The 17,067-nt window shown below is 44.1% G+C and overlaps 1 protein-coding gene and 1 long non-coding RNA gene across 2 annotated transcripts; one reads left to right on the top strand and one right to left on the bottom strand.

Annotated features, from left to right (window-relative positions):
- Positions 1-1,730: 1,730 nt before the first annotated feature.
- On the bottom strand, positions 1,731-12,592 carry LOC120383337. Its single transcript, XR_005588419.1, has 3 exons — positions 12,461-12,592; positions 6,662-6,751; positions 1,731-2,760 (listed from the first exon to the last, which is right to left on the bottom strand). It is a non-coding gene; the product is annotated as an uncharacterized LOC120383337 (long non-coding RNA).
- Positions 6,142-10,557, top strand: SMCO3 (single-pass membrane protein with coiled-coil domains 3). Its single transcript, XM_039501322.1, has 2 exons — positions 6,142-6,187; positions 9,766-10,557. The coding sequence occupies exon 2, from the start codon at positions 9,780-9,782 to the stop codon at positions 10,455-10,457; it is 678 nt and encodes a 225-aa protein (XP_039357256.1). The 5' UTR covers positions 6,142-6,187; positions 9,766-9,779; the 3' UTR covers positions 10,458-10,557.
- Positions 12,593-17,067: the final 4,475 nt, after the last annotated feature.

The following is a 17,067-nucleotide window of genomic DNA, read 5'->3' as shown; positions in this document are numbered from 1 at the left end:
TTGGCAGAGCAGTTTGCAACATGTTGGAGCAGCCCGTGGAACAGTGAGCAGTGTGGAGCAGTTTGTGGGGACGGCTGATGCGGTTCATGGGTTGGCTGGAGGAGCGGCACAGCTGGTGGAGTGGAGCCAGTCGTGGTGAAGGCTGCAGCAGAACTCCACGGAGAGGCGGAGCAGTTGGCCCTGGCCCATGTAAGGTGCCCTTTAACACCCTGTGTGTGGCCCCCCCATTTCCACCCAGGCTGGGGGGGTAAAACTCTGCAGATAAACTTTTGAACTCTGGGGTGGCACTGACCAGAGACAGAGACTTTTGGGTTGTTGGACTTAAGACCCTAAGGGGGAAAGGACATTGCCAAACGTACTTGGAGGTGGGTTTTTTGCTTATGGTTTGTGTATAATCTTGTTTGTGGTGTCTCTCCAATGTGATGCCACATTGTTTCCCTCCTTTATTAAAATGATTTTGCTACACTCGGACTCTGTGCTTGCGAGTGGGGAAGTATTGCCTCCTAGAGGCGCCCGGGGGATGGGGGGGAATGGTATGTAATTGTCCCAGGTCACTGGGTGGGGGCTTGAGCTGGTTTTGCATTGTGTTATTGAAACGGAACCCCTGGATACTGAACCCGGCCCTTGTTGCTGCCAACTCAGAGGGGCAGAAGGGTTACACAGTCAAATCCCTCCTCCAATCCACCCTGCAGTGTCCTTTCCTATCACAGATCTTCCCCAGCACAGCAGCTGGGATTCTCCCCAAACTGTCTTGGTGACTCACTTCTGTTTCAGCTCACTTGCTATACCCTTCCTCTACTTTAACAGCTGTGCATCACCTTTTCTCTTTCTTTAAATTTTCCTTGTGCATCTCAGGTGATGTGTTCTTCCAGTAACCTGCTCAATATGCCTTTCCTCCAGACCATCAGCTGTACCCCTTCTTTAGCTCACCCTCTTGAATCCCTCCCCAAATCACCTCACCAGGTTCCTCCTTCAGTTTGCTCAATGAACTCCTCATCAGGTCTGCTTTGCTAGACTCTTCCTAAACCTGGCCACCATGTTATTCCTTCAGCTCAGGCATTACATACTTCAAAGGCAGCAAAGTCTCTTGTAGGTTTTATTTTGACTTCAGAAGAGAGTTACAGAAAACAAATTAGTTTCTGAGGTCATACGTAGGCATGAAATATGGAAGAGTTTCCACAACCCCCTTCCATCAATTATGTTTCTCTGGTTTACTTGCCCCATCACAAAGGTTTAGTCCCCACAATACTTGCACTTATACAGCACCTTCCATGCAAGAATCTCAGAGTGGTAAACATTCATTCATGAATGTAGCCTCACAATGCTCCTTTATGGTAGGGAGAAAATATGCCAGTTTCACAGAGAACATGAAGCAACGAGAGATTAAGTGAATTGCCCAAAAGTTGCACACAAAGCCTCTGGCAGAGTACAAGATTATCTTTCACTCTACCACAGATTATCTAGTTACTTCTCATCTCAAATTACAGTGATTTACTATTCCCAGTTGGTCAATCAGATGAAAATCCAACCATGATGGTTAACCTCCCAATGACCAATGCTATCATAGCTTATTTTGAATGAGCTAATTCCTGTGAGCTAGCCACTATAACCTGACCTGTCAAAATGAATTGTTGCTATTAGAATAATCTAAAAAGCTTGCCCAGAAAGTTTAAACACACTTATTAAAACAGATACTGTTTCAGCATTTTGATTCTTAGACTTTTTTCCTGTTTACATTAGTTTCCTGTTGATTTTTATTTATCAAGTTTTTAAATTAACAAAGCAAGAAGACTTCACCTTGACGCCTTAGTGCAATGCTCAAATCTAGACACTAAAAGTGATTGCAGAAATTATTGTGGAATCAGCAATTAGCCGCAACCTTCTCTTGTTCCTTTGTGCAACTTCCCTTGTTGTAAGAAAAGAAGGAACAGAAGCATATTGCTAACACACGAACAATTGCCGTATTGATCATTGCAACTTGTCTGTTATCAGTGAGATATAGACCTCAGCCAGTTTAACAATGCACTGGAAAGATTCACAAGATGGTCTCAGCACTCTGACAGCCTCCTCCAGATAGTCTGCAGCTATTTTCAGGGTGTTTGTAGAAGCCTGTCCCCAAAGGACAGCCTGCAAGAAATTGGAAAATGAGAAGGCAATTGATGGACTGCGAGGTCTAGCTTCTTGAATCCTACTCCCTGAAGGGCTGTTCTCAGTGACAGTTGGGAATATTTTGGCAATTTCATTGTGGCCCATGAGAAGGTCAGCCACTTGGAGGGACAGGGCAGGGGAAGTCAATAGACGATGAATGGCAGACTCTACAATCTCAGGGAGATTGCTGTGTTTCAGTAGCACGGCAGCGATTGGACCACTGATACTTCCTAGGACTCCCTTATAATTTTCATAAAGGTCCTTCACAACAGTAATCTTCTCTTGCACAGAAGTGATGGGCCCAGCAATCTTAGCATATAAACGGTGGCTGATGCTCTGCTGCACATCTTTGTCTTTCATTTCCACAACAGACTGCATCTCTTTCAGAGTACTGACCAGGAGCTGAAGGTTCTCCTTAATGCTAAGGTTTTCCTTCACGATAATGATGGGGAAGCTGGTGCCAAGGTGCTGATTGAGGATTCGAAATATTGTATTGGTGGAAGAGACATATATGTATACGAAATCATACAGAGTCTGGCTGGCTGCAAGCACCCTTTGTTTATCTCTCTCTGCACCAAAGATGGACAACATTTCCAGAGAAGAGATTTGACACTGAAAAACAAATCAAAAGACACAGGTGAGGAATCTAAGAGGTACAGTACCTGTATCCTGAGCTATAAATCTCCAGTAGTAATACCATACAGGTTTTTTTTCAAACCAGAACTACAGTTCAACTCCTCCTAAATAGTGTATCCTCCATTAGCCTCTACAGTTCATGTTATTTTCTAGGTCAAATGTAGAACTGATGTAAGCAGGTGCAACTTCACTGATTTTGATGCTTACACTTGGAATGAATCTGACCTTTTAAGTGTAAGCAAAAAAGTGGAATTAAGAATAGGAATGAGAACATTCCTTTTGAGGAAAGACAGCTTAGCTATTTATTGTTAGATTTACTATAAGTCTTTGGGAACTAATATACTTGTCTTCACCCTTACTAGCTGTAATTGTTTTGGCTAAATCTAATATTTTTTCCCGTATGTATATACTGTGTGCCACACAAAATTAGATCACGGTCCTCTGTGGAGGAAGCAGAAGGGTATTTGGTCCATAAGGGCCATTCTTCAGTTACAGACCAGAATGACTCAGGACTGGGAGTCACTCACACTATTTCTTCCTTATTCTGGAGCAGTGAGCATCTTCTCAGCACGCACGTGTTGCTGAATGCTGTAATCCTGATATCCGACTAAGGTTATATACACATCGTTCAGCCAGCATTTCACAGCTCTCAGTAGGTTGAGGCACAAGCAAACTCACTGATTGGGCTTTCATTTTATCATTATTTTGACTGCTAGGGAGAAACTCTGCCCTACTTCTTGCACAGGGGTGGTGAAAAGTGAGAGGTTCTCTGCCTCTGTTAGCCCCTTTTCAAGTGCTAGATCCTCCCCTCTGGTGCACTGAGATGTCAACAAAAAGATTAGTGATGGGCAAGCCAGACTAAGTCTTTCCCCCAAACTCAAGTGCTCTGAAAGAGTTATGATTAACATTCTTTAAACAAAAAAGTCAGGCATCCCTGAATTTCCTGGTTTGACTGTAAGTGGAAGTTCTGAAAAACCACGAGAAAGACAATTTGTGTGTTCTGTATCCCAGTAGAAACCAACAGTTATCTTCCAAGAAACTCTGTGTTCTCTTCACATTTCCAGTTTGATTTTTAGACTAATACAGTTCAGATAAGCATCTGAATTGAAAAGAAATGACAATTTTATGAGGTTTCTCCAGCACTAATTTAGATCTATCTCAAAAGGGCAGAAGGATTGTTGGATGTGTATTTCCTGCTCAAGAAGGGCTCAACTCTGCTTCCTTTTAAATTAGTTGCAAATTTACCATTGACTTCAGTAGGAGCAGAATCAGGCCTGAAATGTGTTATGTACCTGTGTAAGATAATATAAGTTCTAATAATGACTAAAGAACTATTGGTAATAAAATGGAAACCAAGAAGAATTCCAAGCATTGTATCAGTGGCTGGCATGTGGGATTTACCAAGTCTTTATAAGAAAGAAAATATTTTTAAATATTAAACAAATTTTAAAATATTTACAAATATGGTATTTCCTAGTGTATGTGAAGGAATAACTGTTCATTTTCTTGTTAAATGATTGCCAATCACATTCTAACCTATAACATAAAGGGGTGGAAGGAGAGCTCAGTGGTTTGAGCATTGGCTTGCTAAACCCAGAATTGTGAGCTCAATCCTTGAGGGGGCCATTTAGGGATCTGGGGCAAAAATTTGTCTGGGGATTGATCCTGCTTTGAGCAAGGGGGGATGGAGTAGATGACCTTCTGAAGTCCCTTCCAACCCTGATATTCTATGAACATGAAGACTCCGGAACAGAAGGATTAGCGCTGGCTCTAACTCTTTTACTGCCCCAAGCGAAAAAAAAAGAGCATCACCTCACGGTAGCACCCCCGCGAGTGCTGCGCTGCCCAAGCCCCCGCCCCCCCAAGCACTGTGCCACACAAGCCCCCGCCCCCCAAGCGCCACGCTGCCAAAGCCTCCCCCAAGCGCCATGCTGCCCAAGTCCCCTGCGCCCCCGAGTGCCGTGCCGCCCAAATCCCGCTCCCCTGACCGCTGTGCTGCCCAAGCCCCCACCCCTGAGCGCCACGCTGCCAAAGCCCCACACCCCATGCCCCTGAGCACTGCGCTGCACCGCCCAAGTCTCTGCCCCCCTGAGCGCTGCGCCACCAAAGCCCCCCACGCCCTCCCCGAGCGCCGCCCAGCTGAAACAAAAACAAACAAACCAAAAAAACCAGAGCGCCACCTCGCCCGAAGGTGCCATCCCAAGCACATGCTTGGTCGGCTGGTGCCTGGAGCTGGCCCTGGCACTGACCAGAAACCTTACAGATGTAGTATCAAGGAGTTGAATTTGGCAGGAAACCCTGCACAAACTAGATGAATGCTTAAAGGGAACAAAGTTTAAGTGATGGTATCTCCATATCAATGAGAGAAGAAAAGGCACATTCCTGCACCCCTATCTACTAGGGATGTGGTATCATCAGGTCTTGCAATCTAAACTAGATGACCCTGGTCAGTACTTGAATGGGAGACTTTAAAATAAAACAAAAATCAGAATGTTGCACAAAATTAGTGCTTATGTAGTTAGAATTTTCTCTCTGTGCCCAAAACTCTGAAGTCAAGAGGAATTTTGTGCCCTGATTTTGTATTGAACCAATGTCTCATCATTCAGAAGAAAACCAAACTGGAAACTATGGATTAACCTTTCCCCACCTGGCAGTAGAACAGAGCTTTTCCTGTCATTCTCAGAATGTATCCATTTTGACTTGAGGAAGGGTTTGTCAGTTGGTGTGGCCCTGGTGATTGCATCTGACATGCCGGAGGCCCCCCTACCTCAAGTGTGATGCACGAGACTGAGTCTGTCTTTTTGTGATACTCCCAGCATGGAGTTTAAATGGGATTAGAGTTGGGTACAGGCTGTCCTGCTGTGACAGAAACTTGTACTACCAAGCAGATATGTTGTGGTATATACTCTTCTATTTGTGTTGGACTGCCCATGACTTTTCTTTTAGAATTCACAGATTTACAGCTATAGCAACATTTAGCTGTTTGTGATTATGTCTGCAGGGCACTCAAGTTTATGAAGTATATATTTTTAGAAATATTTTTGATGGAACATGCGTTAGATGCATATGGATTTGTACTGTACCTGTTCCTTGCATAAACAGAAGGCTACAGGTTCTAGGGTTGTGAATCAAATTATTTTACCAACGTGAAATAAACTAAACAATTTTAAAATTGAAAGGGGGACAGAGAAACAATGAGCCGAGGCTGGGTATAGAGTCCAGAGAGCAGTGTTACACTAAAATAATCTACAAACCAGGCAGGAAACAGGACCCAACTGAAGCAACAATCCCTGCAGACCTAGGTCATCACATTCCACCAGAAACAGCCAGAGAAATCCAGTGAAAAGAGAATTCACTGTCCTGCATACCTACAGCTGATTACAGAGCTCTGACTAAAAAGCAGGTAGGTAGCCTTTATAATTTGCTGTGTAGAATCCCTTTAAAATATTTATGTTGGGCTGCAGAGGCTAACTTATAGTATGCACAAAGATTTAAATAAATATATATGGACAACTTGGCTATTTGACTGTAGGAGTAATATAACATCATCTGAAAAGTGTTAATGCCAAAGAGAGAGAGGGTTATGATGTTCAGAGGAGGTATAATAGCATAAACTGAAATAATCCTAGATTGGCCAGCGATAAAGAATATGAACTAATAGGCCTCTTCAGTCTCTTAAATTTCTATTATACTAATGACATTCACAAAAGTTGCACTCCATTCAGCACATTTCATCCTCTCCAAATTTCTACAGTACAGTACTAACCAACAACATTTAACAGAGAACTCATTAGAGGGAAAGGACCCAAATACCACTCTGAGTCAGAAAGAAGCCTGCTCTCTATTTTCCTTAGGTAGAATTGATAAGAAATCATACCTGCTTTCACAAGGCCTTGTTTCAGTTCAGTTCACGGCTTTTCATCAAAATCATAAACTCTTAGTGTACATGAATAATACCTCCTCCATCCTGAAAGGAAAAAGAAGAATGAGTTGAAGTGATTGCCCTATTTTTTTTTTGAGAACTTCAAAAGAAGTGCGTGAAGGAAATGCAGTAGATGTAATATATTTGGATTTTCATAAATCAATGTACATTTTCCACACAAAGTTACTAAGTATATAAATTCCAATTGGCTTGTGGCTGAACGCGGTCACTTGGATTGAAGACTGGTTGAAGGACGACTCAAAAATTTATATATAGCAATGCATCTGCTGAGGAAGGGAGTGGTGTCTAGTGGAGTACCACCAGGTAGGTGATAGCTGATTCTAAATTGGTAAGTGTTGCAAAAGCTAGTAAGGACAGACAAATGATATGAAGGAGCCTAGTAGTAGAAATAGCTATGTGATCAACCATATCTTAGATATTTCTGAGGTGCCTATCATTGTATTATCTAAGCACCAATAACAAAATGAAACTTATCTTGGAAAAAGGCAGGCTAGTACACAAAAATAACCCCAAACCCAGATTGTCAGTGAGAAGGAGGATAATGCAGACAAACCAGATAACCTATGCACTCAGGGATGAAGGTGAATAGCACACTAGGGATGATTTGTTAATGTAACACAGAAGGCCAAGAAATGTTAGGCTGTAAATAAAAAGGCAACATGTCCTGGAGCAGGGGAATAATACTCCTTTCTCCATGCTTCAGTGCTAGAAAAATAGTGACAAACTCGAGACTGTTTAGACAAGAACACCACAAATTATTAGGAGGAAGCCTGTAGGGAAAGATTGAAAGAGCTAAAATGATATATTACAGCTTGGTTAAGTGATAACTAAGAGCCACATGCTGCCTAGCCTTTACAGTGGTTAGGCCAATGTAAGCAGCCTGTGCACTCAGGTAGAATTGCAGACCTTGCAGTCAGGGGAGCAGTGTCCGCTCAGGTCTTACTTTCCCAGGCACACAGCATACCCAAGAGAAGTGTGAGAGAAGATGGTGCTATGTATTCCCACCAATTGCACTGGAGCAGGACTGACACACAATGGGGAGAAGGTCACTACCACAAAAGGGTGTGGAAGTGGATGTGTTTTCTCTGTGTGCCTGGGGAGTTCAGAGAGAGATTTTATCTCTGAGGCAGGATGCCTCCTGGTGCTCCAACTAGGGCAGTGCAGTTAAGCATCACCCCTTAATATGGACAATGCCTAAATGCCATGCGCTAACTCTAAATCTGGGACAAGATCACCATCTTCAGCTATGCGACAGATGGAGAAAATTTCTATAGTGAAACAAACAGGAATACTGAGATCAAATTAAGAAAGCGAACATTTAGGTTAAATATCAGGACAAAAATACAGTGAGATATATTAGGTGATGTATAAGGTGCTATAAGTTAGGCCTTGGCTACACCATATTAAATATTTCGGTATAGTTAAAGCCATACATCCCCCTACTGTGGCTCATACTGGTATAAAGGTGCTTACTCCAGGATTGCTTATTCCCCTATGGGAACAGGAATACTTAGGATCTGCAGAATATAATTTTTATTTTTTTTTCCATTTCAACAATATTAATTTTTATTCCTGGCCCTGCCAGGAGGATGAGGCCCAAGCCACAGGGTGCTGCTGGACAGTTCCTGCCCTGGATAACCTCTGCACTCCTGGCTGGTGAGTGAGTGCGGCCATGATGGCAGGGCTGCAGAGCGCTCCCTCTACGACTGGCTGTGAGGCCGGTGACACCCGATCTCTGTAGGCACAAAGTGTAGGGAAGGCTGCAGTCCTGGCTGGGCAGAGCAGAGACCATTGGCCAGGGCTGCAAAGAGGAGGATGAGCTCTCAGCTGTGTGGGAGAGGCCACCTGCTGCTGAATGGCTCCTGCATGGGGATGGGAGCTTGAGGGCAAGTCCTCCTCCTTCTCCTCCTTGCAGGCCTGGCTGGGACTCTCTGCTCTGTCCCACCAGAACCGCAGTCTTCTTCACACTGTGTGACTGCATGGCTTGGGTGTTACCGACACCAGCCTCAAAGCCGTGCAGGGAACCCTGCTAGCAGGGCTGCAGAGGGCTCCCTTTGCTGCTACAGGACCCGTGACACCCGAATCCTGGAGAGGCCAGGTGCAGGAAAGGCTGCAGGCCTGTTGGGACAGAGAAGAGACTCCCAGACCCAGCACTCCCAGCTGGTGTGACAGCAGGGCTGTGACAGCGGGGCTGAAAAGGGCTCTCTTCACTGCCACAGAGCCAATCACACCTGATCCCTGGGGCCACAGAGTGGGGGAAGGGGAGGCTGCACTTGTGCTGTTTCCAATGGCTATTTTTTCATTGATTTCAGTGTGTCAGCTGAAATAAATGTTTAGCAACATCTATCCATTGTTATCCAATCCTGCCAAGCCTAACTATACCGGTATAATTGTGTCCACACTAGTGGTTTTACTGTCATAACTATTTTGGTAATGTGAAATTATTATATTGTTACAAAAACTGTGTGTAGAACACGCTTTTGACCTTGACTTTCTCAGATTCCCTTAGACTTATTTTATACTAACATGCTAATATGTGAGTAAGTGTAAGGAAGTCCACTCAGTTTAATTTATGGACCAAAAAATCAGAAGAAGGTATAATCTACAGGAGGGACTGGTCTACTTTACCTTAAACATGTGCCAACACTGATCTGTGAGCTGCTTTTCTTGCTACTCCCCTCTCTTCTAGACCATTGGTGGAGTGATTTACACCTACTCAAATTCCCTTGCAGTCACTCAGATTCATTCATAGGGCTAAATTCCAGGGTGATATTATTTCACATGATAAGCAGCTACAAGTTTTAGGAAGTCTATTGTGGTGTAATGTATATGTTGGACAGATACAGAAGTTGTAAATTATGTCATTTTAAGACTACTTCAAGACATACTGAGTCACACCTCTGGATTTGACTTGCTGGGTCTGAAGTGAATCACTGACCTAGAGGCTCTGTATCCCAGTTCCCAATGCAATCCAGTCCCCTTCCAGTGTTCTGGGTTTTAAAGATGGGTAACAAACTTTATTTTTCCTCTCTCTGCAGCTCTTCTCTGAAGAATGGCTCTGAGTGACCTCCTCTACCCAGATAACCCGAAGAGACGTCAAGAAGTGATCCGTCTGCACCAGGAGCTGCTGGACTGCATGTTGGTTAATTTCCATGCCACAGACGAACTGATTGCAGTACTGAATGCACACTTGGGGTGCACAATTGCCCAGATTAAGATGGAAAAGGGTGGCACCATCAAGGAAAACTGTGACATTATCATCCAAGCTATGAGCGAGATCCAACGGGAAGTATGGAAGATTGACAAAGAAATGAAGGAGATGTTGGAGCCAATGCTGTACCAAAAGCTTTATGATATCAAAGAGCCAGAAGTGGAGAAAATTGCAATAGCACACAAAGTTTTTTCGATTGTTCTAGGAGAAGCTACTTCCATTGCTGGTATGGTAGCTGTAAAACTAATCGGCTCAAATATTATAATTGTTGCTGTTAACAAGCTGGTCACTCTGCTAGCCCAGATTGGTGCTTCTGTTCTTGGAGGTATTGGCATTGCCATTCTTGGGCTGGGTATTGACGTGATCCTCCAGGCCATCCTGGGAGCAGTCGAGAGGGATCAACTTCTGGCAATTGTTAAAAGTTATGAGGAGCATCTGGCCGAATTTAAGGCAGCCTCAGAAAAATATCAGCGTGCCATAACTGAAGTAACTTCTATGGTGAAATGTAAAATTAAATGAATGGCTTTTAATGTTCTCTCTGGCTGTCACAATGACCACACTAATTATGCTTATATTAACTTTTCTGATTCTTTATGGTAGAGTGAGCGCTCTTACTTCTTTTTTAGCAGCACATAAGATAGCCATGGAAATGGGGGCCTTGATGGCTGAGGAGATTAGCACAGAACTATACAAATAGGTAACTGGTTCAAGACCACTCCAAATAAGTAGTGTACAACAATACCTGCTCCAGAGGTCTGGTAGCTTATGTGAACCAAGTTGGTTATTTCCAATCCACTTCCAAATGCTCAAAGTACAAAAATCACCATCAAAACTATCACTAATTTCTACAGTTTGGAAAAAGGCCAAGTTTACATTAGACACTTTTGCTGGATTAGTAATGTCAGTTAGGGACATGATTTTTAAATGACATTTCTATACCACAAGAACCCTCGTGGAGATGTAGTTATACTGGCAATAAAATAAAATAAAAGTTTTTGCTGAAATAAGATGCATCTACAGTAGGAGGGTTTGCTGCTGTAACTATATTGGCAAATCTTTTCTAATGTAGATGCATCTTATTTCAGTAACCTTTATAGGGGAAGATCAAGGAATATTTAACTGCTATTTCCTGTAACTATTGTACCAGATTGGTGGAGCCATCAAGTGCCCATCTTAAAATAAATTCTAATCCTGACTGATTTGTGGTTTAGAAAATTCCCTAAACACTGTAGTTAAGAGAAGTTGTCTCTAGTATTCCAGGGGGCTTTATTTACAGTATCTCTTAATAACTTTTTGTATCCTCATTATGGCCCTGCTCCTGTAAACACACATGTAATTAACCTTGTGTACGTGTGTAGTCCCATTAGGGTCATTGGGACTACATGCAAAAGTGTTTGCATGATCGTTGGCCTATAAATCATAGGACTTGTTATGCTATTTTATTTTATTTTCCTTTAAAGTCATTCACATGCTAGTGATGTGAGCATACAGAGGGCTTGTTCAATACAATTCTGAGTTTCATACACCATTATAGGAATAGCACAAAATTAAATGTCCTTAACTTGCATACTTTGTAAACAAAAGGCTAGAGTAAAAAGTGTGTTTTGTATTCTCTCTCTCTCTCTCTCTGACATGCTGTGATTTGATTCTCTGCTGTTTTTTGCAGAAAAATTGTAATTTAAAATGAATTAGAAATATACATTATAGGTTTTGAAAGTTCTCCTCCCTACGTGTGGCTGATTTAGTCCGTATGTACATGTTCCTTCTATCTCAAAAATCAAACCAGATCTATATAATTCACAGTACTTCCTAAGAGAAAGATTACAATCTCTATTATAGGATGCCATATATAAATTACTCTGCATATATAGATTATTATTCATAGATCAGTGTTCATTTCATGCTCCCCATCATTACCTGACTCAGGCCAGGGAAGCTAATGATCCAAACAGCAGACCAAATTTGGTGATGAAATCTGGTCACGTGCCATCTGAGGCACGTTGTGCATATGCTAAGAAGAAGATTCCAGGGCTGTACACAGGTCCATCTTTTCATACTCCACAAATATGATATTGTGACTTAACAATTCAGAAATATTCATCAATACTTAGCAGTGGTTTTCTATAATAGTAATAACTACCTTATAACTGTGAAAACTACTATATTGAGGAGATTATAACAGAGTAGCTCCTTCTCCTCATTTCATCCCCTTCCCATTCTCTTTTTCCACTTTATAATCTCTTCTTCTCCTTCTATCGCCACTCCTTCTCTTTATATCCCTCTACCCCTTTCCTCCTTGTCCTTCCCTTTCCTAGGTCTCATTTCCTCTGTAGGCTGCTGCACTAGAAGACAACGCAGTTGTGTACACTTCAGTTTGTCTGATTCATTCAGCAAAAGGGCATTGGGAGGATCTACAGACACACAACTAGCAATCTATATCGGGAGGGGACAAACCACCATAAACCATTAGGAAATCCCCAGTAAAAAGTATTAACATGTAAAGACAAAAAAAATGCATTCACCTTTCTACATTTCCTTGACAACGGTGGGAAAGAAGGAAAGACAAATCCACCGGGGAAAGAGAAGGGAGAAGAGGGTGCTCATCTCTGTGAACTACTCCTATCGGAGGCAAGCTGTCCCACAGAATACAGAGCATGGGGGTAGTGACCTCACAGAGGCCTGTGGCAGGTCAGCAGTCCTGCCTGATCCAGAGGAGGCAGCTACCTCACAGAGGTATATGCAGATAAACCAGATAGGAGGAACCTTGTGCTTTACCTTGAAACAGGCTAAAGTCAACTGTAAATTAGCCCAGACATTTATCAAATTCTTCTTTCTAAATCCAACAAAAGTATAATTTGGGTGGTTATTTTTATTTGTAAGTGGACTGTTGGCTCCTTACTAAAACTTAGGTGTTGTTTTTTGGTTGACTAGCTTCCAGTACCAAAAGAAAGGGGAAGGGTCAATGGGGAAATCAGGAGACTGACAGTCCTCAGGGGCAATGGGGAGAGGTCAGTGAGCCAGGTCAGAGTGATTGACAGCATGGGCAGGCTAATGAGGGAGTCAGGAGGCAGGGGGATCCTGTCCTCTTTGTGAGCTGGAACTGCCCCTGGGCCAGAGTGGAGCTGAGATAAGGAGAGAGGAGGAGCTGGGGAGCAGAGCTGTGCTGGCCATAGCCAGAGAGAACCATAAAAGCAGCCCAGAGAGAAGACCTGTCCTAGGCTTGCCAAGTTTCTAATGGCACAAAACTGAACAGCCCTGCCCCGACACCTCTCCCGGCCCCTGCCCCACCCCACTCGCTCTCCCCCACCCTCACTCACTTTCACTGGGCTGGGGCAGGGTGTTGGGATGTGGGAGGAGGGTGAGGGCTCTGGCTGGGGATGTGGGCTCTGGGATGGGGCTGAGGATGAGGGGTTTGGGATGCAGGAGAGGGCTCTGGGCTGGGGCAGATGGTTTGGATGAAGGGGGGGATGGGCTATAGGCTAGGGAAGTGGGCTCCAAGTAGGGCCAGAAATGAGGGGTTCAGGGTGCGGCAGAGGGCTCCAGGCTGAGGCAGGGGGTTAGGAAGCAGGGTGTGTGTGTGTTTGAGGACTCCAGCTGGGGGTGCGGGCTCTGGGGTGGGGCTGGAGATGAGGGGTTTGGGGTGCAGGAGGGGACTCTGGGATGGGGTAGGGGGTTGGGGTGTGGGAGGGGGTTCAGGTGCAGGGTCCCATTCCCTGCAGCCCCTAGATGCATGGGTGGCCAGGGAGGCTCTGCACACTACCCATGCACCCACAGGTGCCACCCCCGCAGCTTCCATTGGTCGTGGTTCCCAGCCAATGGGAGCTGTGGAGCCAGTCCTTGGGGCAGGGGCAGTGTCCCACGGAGCCTCCCTGGCCATCCATGTGTCTAGAGCAGAGGTTCTCAACTGTGGTCCGTGGGTAGTTCCCTCTAAGGTGCGCCCCATGGCGGCTGCACACAAGAGAATGAAGGGCCACCCCACCTAATTAGTGGAGCTGTGCAGCCATGGCTCCACTAATTAGGTGCCTGGACCATGGAGAAGATGCACATGTAAGATGAGGTGGTGGTCTTGGGGGAATAGGAAGTAGGTGGGAGGGGGAAGTGGGATGAAAAGAAGGGGTGGGGGGAATTTGGGATGTGCAAGGCTGAGGCTCAGAGAAAGAGGCAACTTTTCCCAGCTCTAAGGCTGCGGCTGCTAGGGAGAGACAGCCCTCCTTCCCAGCCCCAGCTCTGGGGCTGTTGCGGTGGGGGAGAGAGGGCACATTCATCACATTAGAAAGGTAAGGCTACTGATATTAAAATATGAGTTGTGTGCTTTTATTTGTAGAACAAAAAATGTCAATTATTATTAAGGTTTTTTTTATATAGCGTTTTTATCCAAAGCGCTTTTCAATAGTTAGCTAACGGTACAAACAACATTTGGAAAGATCATTAAGTGATCTGCCAAGACCCTCAGCAATTTTCAAGTGGTCTGCGGAAAAAAAAAAGTTTGAGAATCATCGGTCTAGGGGCTGCAGGGACCTGGCAGCCACTTCTGGGAGCTGTGCGGAGCTAGGGCAGGCAGGGAGCCTCCCTTAGGCCCAGGCCCCCACTGCGCTGCCTACTGGACTTTTAACACCGCCGACTGGAGCCACCAGAGTCCCTTTTTAACCAGGCATTCCGATCCAAAACCCTAACCTGTGCTGGGAGGAGAGCTGCAGCAACCAGAGCCAGAGGGGCCAGAAAAGCAGCCCAGGTCGCTGGAGACAGGCCAGACTTGGAGGGGGATCATAACTCCAACAGCATGGGGGTGATGCTGGGAAGAAAGGGCCTGCCATTTAGAGCCTGAGGGTGTGTGGTCACCGCCAGAGCAAGTGTCCGATCCATAGCATCCCTGCAGCACAGCCAGGGCCTGGGCAGGAGGCCTGGCACATGTGAGGAACAGACTGTGAACTTCCCTTATATTCTGGAAACTGCTGTTTGTGATGTCCCCGTGCCACAGAGCAGGGTGATGTGTTTTCCTTTAACCTTTCCCATTTTTCCTTATTTTTTATATTGATTGCTGTTTAATACATTTTATTTGCTTGAACTATATGTAATGATCAGTGGGTCGGGGAAGCATCCAGTGGAGAGAAAGCACCTTGGAGTGGGGACACCCTAGCTCCTGTCCTAAGTGACCATGACAAGATTGGGGGTTAAGCCCCCCAGGAATCCTGGGCCCAGCCTTATTGCAGTTACGAGGACTCTGCCACACAGGAGAGTGGCAGGGGAGTCCTCGAGGTCAGGCAGGCCTCTGGGTAAAGGGAGTGGGAACGAGGACTCAGATTCTTTCTCTAGCCAATGCCACTGAGATAATGTATAAGACAGGAAAGTTCCCCACAATAGTGGGACCAATCCCCCACTTACATATTATTTACAGTTGTGTTTTTATTTATTTTAAAAAAAATGCAGTGTGCACCCAATTGCCCGCAAATCATCAGAGTCAATAAAGAGAAGGCAGAATAGAAGCAGCCTAGCTGTTTCTCCTTCTAAGTGTCATCTGCAAGTGAAACAATGTTTCTTGAAATAGGAAAGAATGTATGCTTTCCCCAGTCCTCTTGTCAGTACCATTTGTTTGTTCTTCTGGCTACTTGGTGGGTCATCATCTGCCAGGGGGAAGTGTCACAAGACCACCAGGACCACTTCTAAGGGTTATAGAGGTGTTTGTTCACAGGGCTCATTTAGTCCTTAGCTTGCCTGGTGAACTGCCAAGGGTCAGTTAGTGCCCCAAATGTATGGCAACTTTTGTGATGTGGGCACCTGTACAGCAGGAACACGACTGAATGATCACCACCTCATTTCACACAGGCAACTAAACAGCCATCAGACTGTTTCACTTCTGACCACACAGCTTCATTTTAGCTAAATATATATTTGATTAGTTTATAGGTCTGACTGGTTCTGATAATGTACAAGACCTGAAACTTCACTCCAAAATTAACGTGATCCCTCCCAAATGTTTCCTGACGTTCAGGGAATAAGGGGAGAAATCTTGATTAATATTTTCTGTGTATCTATAATTGTCACCTGCCTATGCACTTAAGTGACTTCCAGAGACCTGAAATATCAAAATAACTGAGAGAAAATGCTATACTTATTGTCCAACTTAACTGAAATTAGAATTTCTGTTTTCATAACAACCCCAGACCAAAGAGCTTGGAAAAAGTTTATGGACTTGTAGATGCTTAACCAGAAGTTTGATTAATGTATTCACAGATTTCAAGGCCAGAAGGGACAATTAAATCATCATTTGAATTCCTGTATAACACAGGCTATAGAATTCCACATAGTTTCACCTGCATAGAGACCTAATACTTGTGTTTGCATCCAGTCTTGATCAGAAGATATAAAGAGATGGAGAATCCACCAGTTCCCTTGGTAGTTTCTTCCAATAAGTTATCAGCCTCATTGTTAAAAATATGCACCTTATTTCTAATTTGAATTTCTCTGGTTTTAACTTCCAGCCATTGGTTCTTGTACTTTTCTCTGCTAGATTAAAGAGCATTGGTACCTGGTATTTTCTCCCCAAGAAGGTTATAATTCACCATAATCAAGGCACCTTTTAGGCCTGGTCTAAACTTAAAAATTGAGATTAACCTAGCTATGATGCTCAGGGCTGTAAAAAAAGTTGTGCTCTGACCAACCCTGGATGGAGAGGAAGGAAGGAAGGAAAAGTCATTGGGAGAGAATGAATATGGGGGAAAGGGTGTGTGACAGAGACTGGAAGTAACTGAGGGAGGACTTAAAAAAATAACAAAAAACAAAAACAAGGATAGAGATTACAGTTGTAACCACTAGGAACTTTATTTTTTGGTAAAAATTTTCCCCATGTTGCTACTAGTTCAGCTTCTCTATTGGCAGCAAAGATGAGAACCCCCATGCAGATCAGGGTACAAGTGGCTACTGGTGTTTAAAGCACCCTGCCATATAACCGTACTGCCAAGACTTGTAACATTTGGCGCTTTTATTAAAGTCCCAGCACCTGGAAATGTGTAATTATGTAAGAATTTCAGCTTTAAAACAAAGAAGGCTCCAGTGCTCATGGCTTTGGAGGAAAGGATGAAAAAGTTATTTAAGTGCAGTATAAAGTTCAAAAACTATAATGCAAATAAAA

Source organism: Mauremys reevesii, linkage group 1 (genome assembly GCF_016161935.1).
Source record: "Mauremys reevesii isolate NIE-2019 linkage group 1, ASM1616193v1, whole genome shotgun sequence".
Taxonomy (NCBI): domain Eukaryota; kingdom Metazoa; phylum Chordata; order Testudines; family Geoemydidae; genus Mauremys; species Mauremys reevesii.
This window is presented reverse-complemented; position numbering and strand designations above follow the sequence as displayed.

Coding starts and splice junctions, on each gene's coding strand:
- SMCO3 (XM_039501322.1), top strand. CDS start 9,780: ATGGCTCTGAGTGACCTCCTCTACCCAGATAACCCGAAGAGACGTCAA.